A 16,920-nucleotide genomic window follows, 5' to 3' on the forward strand; every position below is an offset into this window, starting at 1 on the left:
AACCCAGAAAGCCAGCATCGGTCCCATTCATTTTGAAAACAGCAAGAGATTCTAGAGCTCACACTTTAAAGGTAGCTAGCTTTACTGCAGGATTGAAATCCTGAATGGCAAAGTGATCAGAACAGCAGCCTCCTTCCACCCAATGGAGAATAAGGGGCAATTTCAATACATCAGTCTAAATAGTATGAAAATGGAATTCGGCACATAAACAAAACCAGATGTGAGAAGGTAAAGACTGCATCTGAATTCAATGGGGACGAATATACTGAAAGTGAAATTTGCGACAGCTACTGGGAGGATTTAAACTCGTAAGGTGGGGGTGGGGGACCCAGGGAGATAGTGAGCAAAGAGACCTGTCCAAGACTGGTACAGTAGGGAAAAGGAGCAAATCAAACAGTCAGGACAGGCAGGAACAAAGAACAAAGTAGAACTGATAAATTAAACTGCATTTATTTCAATGCAAGTGAAGTTATTTGGGTGGAACTGACAAAGGAATGATCAACTTATTGGCATTGTACCACAGACCAGTTATAAGAATATAAATTGGTTATGACAGGAGATGTTAACTTTCCAAACCTCGATCAGGACTGCCATTGCATTAAGGGTTTGGATGGAGAAGAACTGGTTAAGTATATACAAGAAAATTCTTTGATTCAGTATGTGGATGTACCTACTAGAGATGATGCAAAACTTGACCTACTCTTAGGAAATAAAGCAGGGCAAGTGACTGAGAAGGGCTTATGCCCGAAACGTCGATTCTCCTGCTCCTTTGATGCTGCCTGACCTGCTGTGCTTTTCCAGCAACACATTTTTAAGCAAGTGACTGAGGTGTCAGTGGGAGAGCACTGTGGGGCCAGTGACTATAACTGAGTTTTAAAATATGGAAAAGGACAGATCAGATCTGAAGGCTAAAGTTCTAAATTGGAGGAAGGCCAAATTTGACGGTATTAGCCAAGACCTTTCAAAAGTTGACTGGGGGCAGATGTTTGCAGGTAAAAGGGAGAGCTGGAAAATGGGAACCTTCAAAATAAAAAAGGCAGCTAGACTCCAGAAACAGTAGGTTCCTGACAGGGTGACGGGCAAGGCTGGTAGGTGTGGGGAATGTTGAATGACTAGAGAAATTGAGGTTTTAGTCAAGCAAAAGGAGGAAGCACATCTCAGGTACAGACAGCAGAGACCAAGTAAATTCATCGGAGAGTATAAAGGCAGAAGGAGCATTCTCAAGGGACATCAGGAAGGCAAAGAAAAAAGGACATGAGACAGCTTTGGCAAATAGGATTAAAAGGAGAATCCCAAGGATTTTATAAATACACAAAGGACAATAGGGCCCCTTAAAAGATCAAAAAGGCTACCCATGTGTGGAGCCGCAGAGGCTCTAAACAAGTATTTTGCATCAGTGCTGAAGTGTGGAGAAGGATATGGAAGATAAACATCAGGAAATAATTAGCGACATTTTGATAACGTCCACATTACAGAGGTGATGGATGTCTTAAAATGCATAAAAGTGAATAAATGTTTGATCAGGTCTACACTCAAACTCTGTGGGAAGCTATAAAACAATTGCTAGGCCCCATGTTGAGATACCTGTATCATTGATAGCCACAGGTGAGGTGCTAGAAGACTGGAGGTTGGCTAACATGGTGCCACTATTTAAGAAATGTGGTTAAAGAAAAGCCAGTGAACTATAGACCAGTAAGCCTGACATTGGTAGTGGATAAGTTGTTGGAGGGAAACCTGAGGGACAGAATTTACATGTATTTGGAAAGGCAAGGACTGATTAAGAATAGACAACATGGCTTTGTGCATGGGAAATCATGTTGTGCCTCACAAACTTGATTGAGTTTTTTGAAGTAGTAATGAAGAGGGCAGAGCGGTGGCCATAATCTGTACAGACTTCAAGATTCCTCACAGTAGATTGGTTAGCAAGATTAGATCACATGGAATAAAGGAAGAGTTAGTTATTTGGATACAGAACTGGCTCGAAGGTAGAAGATAGAGGGTAGTGGTGCAGCATTGTGTTTCAAACTGGAGGCCTGTGACCAGTGGTGTGCTACAAGGATTGGTTCTGGGTCCGCTGCGTTTTGTCAAATAGGAGATATGATTAATAAGTTTGCTGATGACACAAATTGGAGGTGAAGTGGACAGCGAAGGTTACCTCAGAGTACAACAGGATCTTGATCAGATGGGTCAATGGGCCTAAGAATGGCAGATGGAATTTAATTTAGATAAAACATGAGGTGCGGCATTTTGGAAAAGCACATCTTAGCAGGATTTATACACAATGGTAAGGTCCTGGGCAGTATTGCTGAACAAAGAGACCCTGGAGTGCAGCTTCATAGGTCCTTTAAAGTGGAGTCTCAGGTGGACAGGATAGTGGAGGAGCAGTTTGTTTTGCTTGCCTTTATTGGTTAGTTCATTGCGTATAGGAGTTAGGAGGTCACGTTGCAGCTGGACAGGACATTGGTACGTCCACTATTGGATTACTGCATGCAATTTTAGTCTCTGCCATAGGAAGGATGTTGTGAAACTTGAAAGGGTTCAGCAAGGATTTATGAGGAAGTTGTCAGGGTTGGAGGGTTTGAGCTATAGAGAGAAACTGAATAGACTCGGGCTATTTTCACTAAGGGGTGATTTTATAAGGTTTAAAGTCATGAGGGGCATGGAGAGGCTAAATAGACAAGGTCTTTTTCCCAGGGTGGGAGAGTCCAAAACTAGAGGGGGAAAGTATGGGGCAACTTTTACCACACAGAGGGTAGTGCATGTATGGAATGAGCTGCCAGAAGTGGAAAAGCCTGGTACAATTACAACATTTAAGAGGTATCTAGATGCGTATATGAATAGGAGGGGTAAAGAGGGATATGGGCAAAAGGGACAAGAATTATTTCGGATATTTGGTCAGCGTGGACAAGTTGGATTGAAGGGTCTGTTTCCATGCTGTATATATCTATAACTCTAAGAGACACCAAATCTCTTAGCATGGTTTCCAACACTATCAAACTACAGAGAACACAATACAAGCTTGAAATATGCCACAAGCCTGTGAGATTACATCTCACAGTAACTGTAGTCATGAAGGCCAGTATTTATGAGAACTGTTCCAATACTTTAAATTCCTAATACAAAGGATCTTGGATTTGAAATTCAGAATTTTATCACCAATAAAGCAATACTCCAAAGATAATCTTTTTCAAACCTACAGGCTCATTTAATTCCAAGAGACACCAAATGAGAACAGAAAAAATAACTGGAAATACAAATCAGGTTGCCCACCCATATGGCCTGTACCCACAAGTGGGAAATTGCTGCTCAAGAGCACTCACAGTACGTATGAAATCATTAAACCATCAAGGCAGCTTGAAATTTGGAACTCAATCATAATTAATATACTGATGAACCAATTTCCAACACTTTTATTTATTCTTGACTGTGGGTGCCGCTGGCTTGGCTAGCATTCGCCCATCCCTAGTTCCCTTGAGGTGGTGGTCTTGAGTTGCCTTCTTGAATTGCTGCAATCCTCTTGCTGTAGGACAACGCCAAAATGGAGGGGTTTCCAGTATTTTGACCCAGCGAGTGAAGGAGTGGCAATATATTTCAGAATCATGGAGGAGAGTGGCTTGGAGGGGAGCTTGGTTGTCGTATTCCCTTCTGCTGCCCCTTCCCTTCCTGATGTTAGCGTCCATGACCTTGGTATATGTTATCCAAGTAGTCCTGGTCAAGTTCTGCAGTACATTGGGTACATGGTACACATTGCTGCTACGGAGCATTGATGGTAGCAGGAATGGATGTTTGTGATTATGGTGTCAATCAAGTGGGCTGCTTTGTCCTGGGTAGTGTCAATGCTTGAGCATTGTTGTACCTGCTTTCAGGAGAAAGTGAGGTCTGCAGATGCTGGAGATCAAAGTTGAAACTTTATTGCTGGAACAGCACAGCAGGTCAGGCAGCATCCAGGGAACAGGAGATTCGACGTTTCGGGCACAGGCCCTTCTTCAGGAATGAGCAGAGAGTGTTCAGCAGGAGAAGATAAAAGGTAGGGAGGAGGGACTTGGAGGAGGGGCGTTGGAAATGTGATAGGTGGAAAGAGGTCAAGGTGAGGGTGATAGGTCGGAGTAGGATGGAGGCGGAGAGGTCAAGAAGACGACTGCAGGTCAGGAAGGCGGTGCCGGGCTGGAGGGATCCGGCTGAGACAAGGTGGGGGGAGGGGGGATGAAGAAACTGGTGAAGTCCAAGTTCATCCCCTGCGGTTGGAGGGTTCCCAGTCGGAAGATAAGACGCTCCTCCTCCGACCGTCGGGTTGTTGTGGTTTGGCGGTGGATGAGTCCAATGACCTGCATATCCTCGGTGGAGTGGGAGGGGGAGTTGAAATGCTGTGCTACAGGTTGGTTGGGTTGGTTCGTCCGGGTGGCCCAGAGGTGCTCTCTGAATCGCTCCGCAAGTAGGCGGCCTGTCTCCCCAATATAGAGGAGGCCACACCGGCTGCAGCGGATGCAGTAGATGATGTGGGTGGAGGTGCAGGTGAAACTGTGGCGGATATGGAAGTTTCCTTTGGGGCCTTGGAGAGAAGTGAGGGGGGAGGTGTGGGCGCAAGTGTTGCACCTCCTGCGGTTGCAAGGGAAAGTGCCGGGAGTGGAGGTTGGGTCGGTGGGGGGTGTGGATCTGACAAGGGAGTCGCGGAGGGAGTGGTCTCTACGGAAAGCTGATAGGGGAGGGGAGGGAAATATATCCTTGGTGCTGGGGTCTGTTTGGAGGTGGCGGAAGTGACGGCGGATGATGCGCTGTACATGGAGATTGGTGGGGTGGTAGGTGAGGACCAGTGGGGTTCTGTCCTGATGGCGGTTGGAGGGGCGGGGCTCAAGGGCGGAGGAGCGGGAAGTGGAGGAGATGCGGTGGAGGGCACCGTCGACCACGTCGGGGGGGAAATTGCGGTCCTTGAAGAAGGAGGCCATCTGTGTTGTACGTATTTTGAACTGCTTTCATCCAGGAAAGTGGGGAGTATTCTGTCACAGTTGTGCCTTTTAGGTGATGGACAGCTTCTGGGGAGTCAGGTGGTGAGAGTTATTTGCTTCAGGATTCCGAGTTTCTGATCTCTTGTTGCCACTTTATTTATATGGCTCATCCAGTTCAGTTTATGGTCAATGGAACCCCCAGAATGTTCATAATGGGGTATTCAATGATGACAAATTCACTGAATATCAAATTGGAGATATTGCCTGGATTCATGTGGCACAAATGTTTCATGCCATTTTTCAGCCCAAGTCTTGATAATATGCAGGTCTTGCAGCAGTTAGACACAGATTGTTTCAGTATCTGAGGAGTTGCCAATGGTGCTCAACATTGTGCAGTTATTGGCAAACATTTCTACTCCTAAACCATATGAGGGAAAGTAATTGATGAAGCTGAAAATGGCAGGGCCGATGACACTAAGCTGAGAAACTCCTGCAGAGATATTCTGGACCTGAGATGACTTCCCTCCAACCATCACCACCCTCCTTTGTGTCAGGTATGATTATATTGAGTGGAGAGTATCCACCCTCCACCCTTGATTTTCATTGTTAGGAATTCCTTACACCATAGCAAAACTGTGCAAAGCTACACAAATATTTCATTTAAAATTTATTTATCGATATTACTGCACCATAAAAAGAGAGTGCCCACAGGAAATCATATTGAAACTATTCCCACAGGTAGCCAACTATCAAGGATAGAAGCTCAAGAGCAAAACTTTGTCAATTTAAAAGGCCTCAACATCTTTCCTAAAGCAGTGTTTCAGAATTGACCACCACCTACTGGGGCCAAATCATGGTTTAAAAAGCATGCTCTCTTGCTTCCATATTCCAAAATCAAAGCTGAGGACACCATACACTTCTTTCAGTGTATCAAAACATACAATTTCGAACTCAATGATGTCCAAAATACAAACCTGAAAGATGGCCAGTGCATTCTGATGTCTTCCAGTAAACAGACTTAATTGCACCCAAAAAAGAAGGGATTGAAGTAGTTGAAAAGATAGAATTTCAGATTTTTCAGATTTTTCAATTGTTTCCATCAGGAACTGCACAATTCGACTACACACGTAGTCTTTTCCATCAAAAGAATTCTCGAGCGTCAAATACTGCAATCAGAAAATAACATTATGGATCTAAAGGAAGATCAATCTCAAATCTTCCAAAGTGCACATACTCGGGCACTTTGGAACAACGTTAGATGGGGAAACCACTGAAGGTAAATTACAAACAAACCATAATAAAGTAACTGATAAGTTAACAATTCTTTGATGATTAAGTGTTACATTTTGGCTAGAACATGGAGAGAATCTCTACTCATTCCCTTCTAATAATACTTGCTACAGTAACATAGTCCAATATCAAAACATGAGAACTGGATTTAATATCTCAACTGAAAAATGGCACCTCCAATAAGCAGGACTTTCACATCACTGTACAACATGGAAACTCTGGATTCAGAGCAAGTTTGTTTTTTAAATTCAAAGACTTTGTGGCTGATCCAGCATTTATTGCCCATCCTTATTTGCCCTGGAGAACATCATGGTGAGCTGTCTTTAACCATTGCAGTCCATTTGGTGGACAGAGATCGACAATGCGATCAGGGAGGAAGCTCCAGGAATGTGAACCAGCAATAGTGAAGGAAATGCAATGTATTCCCAACTCAGGATGATGGGTGGCTCAGAGAAGAACTTGCAGGCCCTGGCATTCCCATATTTTTGCTGCTACGAGCGTATATCTGCTCGTCATAAACAAGTTCATCTACAGTCTACAGGTTCTCAAGGATAAGGTCAAGTACATTTCTCCCTCTTGTTGGGTCCCTCATCACCTGCCACAATCACAATCTAGGAAGGATGTCCTTTAGGACTCAACCAGCTTAACCATTCGTAGTACTTCTGAATCACTCAACGAATGGCAATAGAGTCTAATGCCCAGAGTACATTCTGCACCCTTAGCCACCATCAGTCTTTCCCAAGTGATCTTGCAACCCTCAGTGCTTCTTCCAAGTAGCTGCAAACATGAAACACTGATTCAACAACAAGGTGGGGGCTGCAGGGACTTATGGTAATCAGGTTTCTTTGACTTGATGACATGGTATAAGTAACTCCATGCCTTGCTATATTGTGGGTCCACCTAAACTAAACGAACCACAACGGTTCAAAAAGGCAGCTCACCATTACTTTTCAATGGCAACTCGACAATAAGTGCTGGCCCAGGCAACACCACCCACATTTCACAAATGAATTTTTCAAAATTTCAAGGAGCACAGGGTCAATGTTGAGTACTCTCGGGTCAATTCATAGCCATCCAGATGTAACTGTACCACCACTTCTCCTGTGGCTGTCCTACCAATGGGACAGGACATACACAGGGCTGGTGCAATACTCAAAAGGTAGACTTTTTGACTCGTCTGAGACGCAGCTCTCCAGTTACCACAATTCTTTACCATATTACGAACAGATCTAGTTCTTAGGATTGAAATATTCAAAGGGTACAGGAAAAAAGCAGGCACACGTTACTGAGTTGGATGATCAGCCAGCTCCTGCTTTCTATATTTCCATGTTACCTAACATGAACAAGCTCCAGAAAATTCCAAAGTACTTACAGTCCACCAAACAGCATTTGTAGAGGCATACTGTACAGCTGTCTCGCACATTTCTTGAACCTCTTCCTTTGTACCTCTTTTTGAAAACAAGTTGAGATAGTGGCACCAAATCTCAGGATCTGTTCTGTTAATTTCAAGTGCTCGAGCTAAAGCATTCAATGCTGCATCTAAACATTCTGTTGGAGTCCTAGTAGAAAGGAATTAAAACCAATGTGAACTTCACAATGAGACTGTTTCCTAGACAAATTCTACCATTTAACATTACAATGTAGCACCATCCCCATAATGCCCACATGCTAATTTTCTCATCATTTAAGAAGGAAAATAACAATACCAAGCAGCTTAGAGTACTTTGAGGGGAAATGTGACCTCTCTAGAATATTGATGATGTTAAACTTTTTAAAACAAAATATATTAGTGACAAATACTGACAAGGAGCAACTGTCTCAAACGAAGTATTTACTTAAATAAATAACCACAAAGTACAACTCAGATTTTAATGATGTGGCATGTTTCAGTTCAAATTTAGGGCATTTGAAGTATCAGCTTTCTTGCTTGACCGTCATTATTCTTCTGAATCAGGCTATAACTTTAAGATTTAGCACAAATGGGAAAACATGGAAATCTGGAGGTTCTGATCAATAATTTTTTGCTTCGCCACAGGCTATATTGGGTTCTCCCATATTTCAACAACTCCTACCTACCATCTTACCTACCCACATGTCAATCATCAAAAGCTGATTTCAAAAGAACTTAGTAATTACCACTCATTCCTGACAGATACCTCCCAAAAACTCAAGTCTGTTTAATGAAATGTAACTGGGTATTTAACATCAACCAGAGTAACCAAATAAGTTCAAAGAATCAACTCATGGGTAACTGAGTCATTCCATATTAATGACTGACTTAAAACTACATGTTTCTAAAAAAAAGTTTCTTCACAAGACTCTCAATCCAACGTCTATGCCCTAATCGATCGAGTTATTCCAAATTCTAAAATTTGAGTTTCTAAATAGTCCAAATGTAGTGGAGAAAGTACATTCAAACATATGAGCAAGGAAAAAGTTGTTGACAAGTTGTCATCATCAGCAAACACTCATGAAGAGTGATTGCCTATTTTGGAAATTCTGGGCTTTCCCAATACTAAGAGGAGCATCTTGCTAAGTTAAAAGTGATTTTCTAAAATCTTGAAAACTTGTGATGCAGTAGATTCATAGCAAATAAGTGGGCACCATACATAGAAAATACCTCTGCTATTGCTGATTACGTCAGAAATGCATTAGGCCCTTTAGAAACCTGTCTCAAAGCCTGAAGTAGCCACAGCCATAACTATAGCAAAACTGAAATTCATAAATGAATGGGAAAAGCTGAAGGTAAGTAAGGCAAAAAAAAGAAAGGAACCAAAGTATTGCTGTGTAGGATTATGAATGCTAATTTATGTATTTAAATACGTTTTGCAGCAGTATTGTTCAGCCACTCGCCTGATGAAACACTGTTCGACAAGTATGACTAATCTGTTATTTAATTAAGACAACAAAATATTTCTGCTTTGTAGCCAAATGGTGGATGAACACATTTAACATTTTATAGTAAGAACCCTGGATGCATTTTCCTTAGTATAGAACAATCTGATCCAATAAAGAGAACACACTGTTCTCTCCCCATTGGCATGTCATGAACCAAATTCCTGAAACACAATCACACCTCAATTTCAAAAAGCTCCAGAAGCCGCTGTAACTGGGAAACTCTGCCCAATGCCACTTGCTTCTCCCTGATATTTCCAGGTGGCAGTTATTCCTATCTCTACTCACTTGGTCATCAGATTCTCTCATTTTTAACAAGCATAGAAATCTCAATCAATACTTGTATTTCTCAAAAATCAAATGCACTGCAATTCAAACGAACTCATTTAGAAAGTATACAGGAATACATCAGAAGCAGAAGTTCCTGTGCTGCTGTGCCTTTAAGCACTGTGCAGGACTACATAAAGAGAGAAATAAATGTGGGCTTCAGATGAAGAGATGAGACACTACACAGCAAACTGATGGAAACTTTGTGAAAATTATTAATTATTTAAACAGGAAAGAGGGAGAACTTTCGATAGTAGGAAGTCTTCATATCAATAGAGAACATGAATCACATTTTGGCTTTCATTTATTTGTATACAAAACAGGCAGTGTAGAGAAGAATGTGGGAGGAATGAAGAGAAAGGAAACTGCAAGTAGAAACAAGGATTAGACTTGGTTGCTATACCCTTCATCAAGTTGCCATCAAACATTGGAACACAAACAAACAAATGAAGAACAGGCTACTAAACCCTTTAGGCTGTTTGAGCATTCTATATCTACCTCAACATTTCTTGTAACATTCACATATTCCTTGATATTAATGTGCACTGATCTGTCTGGAACACAGTTAATAACTGAGTTGTCAAAGTCCTTTGGAAAATTCCACAGGGTCACTGTCCCCCAAATAAACTTATGCCTCCAAGTCCAGGCACCCATAGCCAAGGGAAACAATCTTTGTGCAACTACCTTGTTGAGCTCTTGAAGTTTTGTTTTAAAAAAGTTTCATTGACATCACTTGCTTTCAAATGCTAAATACTGGCTCAGTCTCCTCCTCTCTTTATAGGGCTGTCGTGCCATACCAGGAGGCAAGTCTGGTTTACCTTGCACAACAGCAAGTATATCCTTACTTAGGTAAGCAGAAACAGTGCACACAGCAATCCAGGTGTCGTCTTACTAAGGTTTTATACAATTGAAGCAACACAGCTCTAATGCTGTACTCAAATCCTCTTCCGATGAAATCAACATATAGTAAAATTGACCATCCTAATGCATTGCTACACCTATATTTACCTTTCAATGATTTATGAACAAGGAAACCCAGGTGCCTTTGGATATTAACACTTACAAATCATTGAAGAAATAATCCTCATCTCAATTCCTTCTAAAGTGGATATCCTTATACTTACCTCAATCCAGTGCAGTATATTACCCCCTTCCATTCATGCTGATGTTGGTCAGTAGCCTCGTGTGGAATTTTATAAAATGCCTTCTGAAAGTCCAAATAAGCCATATCCACTGGTTCCTGTATATCCACTATGCTAGTAACATCCTTAAAATAGTTATTACTCAAGTTCTTTTAATCATCGAGATGTACAGCATGGAAACAGACCCTTCTGTCCGACTGATCCATGCTGATCAGATATCTCAACCTAATCTAGTCCCACTTGCCAGCGCTTAGCCCATATCCCGCCAGACCTTTCCTATTCACATACTTATCCAAATACCTTTTAAATGCTGCAATTGTACTTGTGTCCATCACTTCCTCTGACAGCTCATTCCATACATGTACCCCCATCTGCATGCAAAATTTGCCCCTTTGGTCTCTTGGTTGAAACACTGAATGACTATTAGCTCTTGCAGAACTTTGGCCAAACATAAATAACCAGTGATTTAACAATGTTTAAGAAACTCCCTCAGAATTGAAGACTTATAGCATCCTACTTGAACTTCCTTAAAAATGAATTGGCAGAGAAAAACAGAAGTAATTTGGGTGCAGAGACAGCAATAGAAATATCAATGTCAGTTGTCTGACATTTTAAAACTGGCACAAAATCAAATCAGTAGCAAACTGATTTCTAAAGCTACAGATCAGATTCTGCCCTTTTAAACAAATGGATAAAGGAAAAAAATAAGTGGGGGGAAGAAAAACTGTACACAGAAGGATCAGAGCAGGATCACAAGAGAACAGATCCCTGCAATTGGGATGGCGATCACAAGGAGGGAAGCTTTAAAAAAAAAGGTACAGCTGAATGTTACACAGATGGTTCTACTTTTAATTAGCCTAAGATTTGACTTTAAACAAAAATAGCTGACTGCAATAGTATGTTAATAGGTCAGTCTCAAAAACTAAAACATATCTGCAAAATATTAATTTGCATTGTAATTAATTTTCCAAGCTTCCAAAATCAAAACATACATCGTATTTTTATGTATGTTATGTTTGTTTAAGAGTGGTTTCTATAGTTCATAGCTTCCCATGTTCGGCCTTCCTGACTTAATGGAATCCAAGATTCAAGTGGCTTATTCTCAATAAGAAACAAATTAGATTCAAAACCTTTCTGCATTTAAATTGCAGCTGATATGTACCAAGTATCACTGATCTTAGTGCTCATGCACACAAGCAACTGATTCAACGCAATTTAAGTAAACCCAGGCTGTAAAAGAACAAGCCTAGTCAAAACTTCAACTCCCATATTTTGTGGTGTTGAAACAATTAGTATGCTGCACAAAATATTAAATATTCATGGCCTTCATTTTATATGGCCTGCAAAACCTGGTGAAAAAATAACTCTGGTAAAATTTGAGTTTTGCTTTTTATGTTATGGCCAACCTGTATCTTACAGAACAAAAACTGGAAAAGTTTAACACTACTTGAAATATCTAACAAATGCAGATATTTTGAAAATATGTTAATACACAATTTAGCACATCTGAAAGCTATCTAAAGGGTACTATAATGCACTACATATGTAAAGCAAAAAAACTACATATGCCAACGACAACTCAAATTTTCTTTGAACGAGTTGTTAAGGATTAGTTTCTTTGACAATATTTTAACCCTCTCCAAGGGAATGTCTTACCAAATGAATTTTAATTAAACAAATTAAATATTAACCTATCTGCAGTTACTTCATTTACTTTCATTAGTTGAGGAAATTACTAAAAAACATACCCTTCCTTCTGATTCATATATTTATATGCAAGTTTAAGCCAAAGCTGCACATCTTGAGGATTTTCCATCGCACTTGTTTCGAGATTGGCAATGTCATCAGTCTCTGCTGTAAAATACCGAACATCATCTGGGGTAATAACTGCATCCAAAGCTTGGGTTCCAGGCCACGGATGTTCCACAGACTTGGCTGAAACATAGAGGATATTGTTTTGTGTTCCACAGAAAAGCGATCCAAACTTGAGGAACTGAGCATTGAAGAAAATATCCCCGTGAAAATAGCTGATTTGTGATAAATTTTAAAACAATTACATGGTGTACAGTTTACAAAATTTCACTGCACTGCTCAAAAAGACACCACAGCCTCCCTGTGACAAACTAATTCCCCCCCACAAAGACATTCAAGTATTGAAGTGTTGCCTTTAATTGGAGGAACGAGATTTATTGCAGCATGAACAGTAGAGATATTGTTGGGGCAGTGATGGCCCCCAACATTTCCAGCTTTACAATATGTAAAGTAGTTCCCTTGTTAAAGCTGGTTCTAAAAGAAAATCAAAGATACCAGGTATCAGTAATGCCCAAACACTTAAAAAACAATACAATGTTTAGTGGTCTTTTCTTTGAAGTGTTTACTAAACAATTACAGTTGGGATTAAGATTAAACCAAACCTCTCTGCAAATCCTATATCTAGCTACATAATTCCAGTTTAAGAACTTCATGAGTTAATACCAGGTGTTAAAAATTGTTTATTTGAATTGTTGCTAGGAAAATACTTCTGGCCTTTGAAGGATAGATTTTTGATGCATTTTTATCTAAGGTGAAAGGAAAAGTTTGTTTATGCAATAAACCCTATCTTATCAAGACCATCTACTGTCAAAGGAGACATGAAGGAGGACTGTGCTATTAAAATCACACCATGAATGAAAAACTGAATAGGTGAACCATGTCAACTGTATACTGCTTTATCAATGATCCACCTTAATTCAAAGAACAGTTGCCCATATTCAGAATGGATAAAGATCGCTTTGTCCAAACATTGCAAAATCAAAATCAAATGGCTTTTCAAACTTGGCTTAAGCCTATCTACAGAAATCTGATTGCATACCATATCTTATTGGTCCAGAATTTTGTTCATCATCACTGCCATTAATGGTGCTACTTTCAGAAACTTGTTTTCTTGAAAGTTGGGGCTTCCATTTCCTTCTGTCTTTGAAAGTTGTGTAAGGAGGTGCTGAAACAAAAATGAATGTTACATGCTACATTTTTAACTTGCATATATATTTGTGTCACAATTTCCAGAATCATTCCTGAAATAATGTGGAGAAATTCAATAGGTCTGGCATCTGCAGAGACAGAAAAGATTTCATGCTCCAAGTCCAGTCAGTCATCTTCAAACGTGAAGGGGACAGAGAAATGAATACCTTTATACCGTTGACAAAGCAAGACCAAATGAAACCGACAAGGAGTGTGCCCAAAGCAAAAAAAAAACAAACAAGGTGGGGTGCAATGATAGTAGAGGAGTTTTATCGGTGTAAACAGGCATTAATACTAAGTGAGATTTGTATTAAAATAGGTCATTTTTACTGAAAGAAAACTTATGCAAACAAAGACACAAGGAAATCAAAACATTCATGCGCTGAAGCTGCTGAATTCAATGTTGAGTCCTGAAGGCTGCAAAGTGACTAAGCGAAAATGGAAGTGCTGTTCCTTCAGCTTGCTTTGGGCATCAGTAAAAGAAATTCGACATCCTACTGGAGGTGGCAGGAAATGACTCTTTGAATGTAGAAGCAGGTGAAAGACAAGGACAACTGAATCCAATTGTCCTTGCTGGGGGTTGGAGGTGGTGGAGTGGGGAGGGGGGAGAGCAAGAGGAAATGAGGGGGAGGGAGACAAAATGAGGGAGAAGTGTGAGAAATGCAGAGACAGCCGAGGCCCCATCAATCATGGAAGCAAATCCTTTGTTGAAAAGAGAAAAAGGACATGTGAAAGGTGGCATCATCGCTACAGAGACAGAGATTGAAAGGCTGTGAGAACAGAATGAGGCGCCTACAGGAAGCTGGGTATGAGGAGGTCCAGTTAAAATACCTATGGAAGTCACCATGTTTGTAATGAATATTGGTGACTGAAATACCCAGAAATTGAAGATATCAAGGACGTGAAGAAGCAGAGCTGGCTCAGGTGAAGGCTAGAGATGTATGAAAAACAAAACTAAAATTAAACCATTTGTTTTCTCTAGAAAAAGGGAGCACTGATTATATAGTGCAAGGTGGAGGCCAGCACATCAGGTGACAACAGCAACATCCCTCTAAGCAGATTGGATAACACTGGGTTAAATCTGGAAAAAAAAAGTCCAAGTTCAGAAGGAAACAAGTTAGGGTGGTGAGGGAGATCAGAGAAATTAAGTGGCCCATGCCACATTGACAGTTTCAACGAAGAGATCAAGTACAAGTGCAAAGCCAAAGAGGAGGATCAAAGTGGAACGAGAATTATGGAGATGGGTGAAAGGATGGGTGTAGTGGGGAGACAGCTACGGTCTTAAAAAAATGTGGATCCAGGAGTTAAGGTGACAGCACAGCTCAGTGTCATACGTAATGCAATAATGTAGTAGTCATTAAACTTCACAAGTCATGTGAGACAAAGCTGCAGTAGATGAATTCACATGCATTCATTTAATGTGCTTCGAACCGTTTGCAAGTTAAATGCCCCACTCTATTCTGCCATATCTTCCAACTAAAAACTTTAATGCACATTTCAATTTAAATTATCTCCACATGATCAATATCCACATTAGAACTTGAACATTTTCTTCCTCAGTTTCCTTTTTCTCTCAAGCAGGGACTAATCTGAATTAGTATGATGCTTCAACCAAATGCCCATTCTTCATTAGGGACATTTAAGTGACTGCTGGACATGCACATGGATAGCAGTGAGTTGAGAGGTGCGTAGGTTAAGTTGTTATATTTTACATTAGGATGAAACCTCAGCACATCGTGGGCCAAAGGGCCTGTTCTGTGCTGTACTTTATGTTATGTTCTATGATTGAGTCTAGAAGTCTTTCTTACACTGTTCTTAAAACTATATGCATCACTGTGGAAGTATTTAATGCTTAACTCAGCTAAGGTGGAGTCTTTAAGAAGTAGAACATGCTGGACTAAATGCAGGCTAACTGCTCAAATTTTACCACCAGTAAGATGCAAACTTGAAAATAAGTAACAATTTGCATGTTCGAAAGTAAATATCTGAAGGACTTAAGTGTGAGAAAACAAACTTTTACTTACTATGACCAGTACTCTCATTCACTTGGCTAACAAGCAGAACAGCCATCTCATCTGTGGTCATACGATCTTTGTTTTTGCCGAACTGTTTATCCACGTAATTTTCTTCATATAAATAAGAAATCAGTTAGTTTTATGCTTCCAATTCCCACTTCAGAATGAAGTACCTTCAACTAGAAATGTTACGTGTAACATTAAGAAAAGAAATGAATACGGAGATCGCACTTTGTACAGTCATACAGCCACAAAGCCAGTACTTTGCATGTTAAGTTAAAGCACTCCACAAACATCTAGCCCGTACAGCAACTTCATTACCTGCTGCAACCCTGATTTCTTCATCTGTACTAAAATCTGAACATTTTATCAGAGACAAATTGTAGGAGAGAAGATCCTGAAACAGCTGGCATTGATTTAAAATACAATCTCTCATGTGCTGCCTAGAGGGAGAAAAAAATTCAAAAGTTTAATAGGTTTGTAAAGCTTTACCCCTTCACTTTACCAAGCCTAATATTGCAATAGGTGCAAATCAACTTGTACAAAAGACAACGCTCAACTTTAGGTTCTATTTGCACTAAAAACCAGAATGCAAAATTGTTGCTATTCAGAAAATAAACCTTAACTAAACCACAGAGCTGACTTTCCAATCCTTAAGTATTGCAAACTTCACAGATACTCTAGTGAACAAATAATTCATTCAAACTAAATATTTTTAAATAGCATTTTGAAGGGAGCTTCCAATACTCCTATCTTAAAGATAGAGCATTTATAATTCTTACTGCAAATAAACAGAGTAGGACATGCTAATGTTTGTGCTAGATCGGACGACCAGTCTTTAGTTACTTATTACTGCACTACTGATTTTTAAAAATGTAATATTCTTTTATGATCAAGCAATATACGCACCATTGACAATCATCATCATTGCATGTACCAGTTAAATCGAAACGACAGAAACTCTGTTTGGGGTCAATCAAGTTGCTATAGGAGACTGAACTAATCAGAAGCCTTTCCTTGTTACGAAAGTAAGGACTGAACCTGCAGAAAAGAGGTTTAAGCATATGAAAACAATACACATTGAACTTTGACAGCCTTTGAAAACTTAGGAAGAAATGCACACAGTTTTACATCACCTTATCTATAAAGCACTTCAGTTAGCCTTTTGTCAATTTCAAACATGCAGATTTATCAAGGTTAACTTTTCATCTCATTCTGTTTTAAGCATAAACTCTACAGATTTGTTAATCTGACAGCAAATCATCACTGCAGCACTCAATTTTGTAAGAGTGAACTAACATATTCAGT

The 16,920-nt window shown here is 40.1% G+C and overlaps 1 protein-coding gene across 1 annotated transcript in view; it reads right to left on the reverse strand.

Moving 5' to 3' along the window:
• zfc3h1 (zinc finger C3H1-type containing) overlaps nucleotides 1-16,920 on the reverse strand; it is a 71,540-nt gene that overhangs the window by 14,301 nt on the left and 40,319 nt on the right. The window contains exons 17-23 of the mRNA XM_087997119.1: nucleotides 16,522-16,653; nucleotides 15,934-16,055; nucleotides 15,622-15,723; nucleotides 13,449-13,574; nucleotides 12,346-12,532; nucleotides 7,606-7,792; nucleotides 5,918-6,109 (exon numbers count right to left, since the gene is read on the reverse strand). Coding sequence (XP_087853245.1) covers nucleotides 5,918-6,109; nucleotides 7,606-7,792; nucleotides 12,346-12,532; nucleotides 13,449-13,574; nucleotides 15,622-15,723; nucleotides 15,934-16,055; nucleotides 16,522-16,653 — 1,048 coding nt within the window. The remainder of the gene's footprint in view (nucleotides 1-5,917; nucleotides 6,110-7,605; nucleotides 7,793-12,345; nucleotides 12,533-13,448; nucleotides 13,575-15,621; nucleotides 15,724-15,933; nucleotides 16,056-16,521; nucleotides 16,654-16,920) is intronic.

The sequence above is a fragment of the Chiloscyllium plagiosum genome, unplaced genomic scaffold, assembly GCF_037043375.1.
Source record: "Chiloscyllium plagiosum isolate Xiang-an unplaced genomic scaffold, Cpla_swu_hap1 HiC_scaffold_19, whole genome shotgun sequence".
NCBI classification, from domain to species: Eukaryota; Metazoa; Chordata; class Chondrichthyes; order Orectolobiformes; family Hemiscylliidae; genus Chiloscyllium; species Chiloscyllium plagiosum.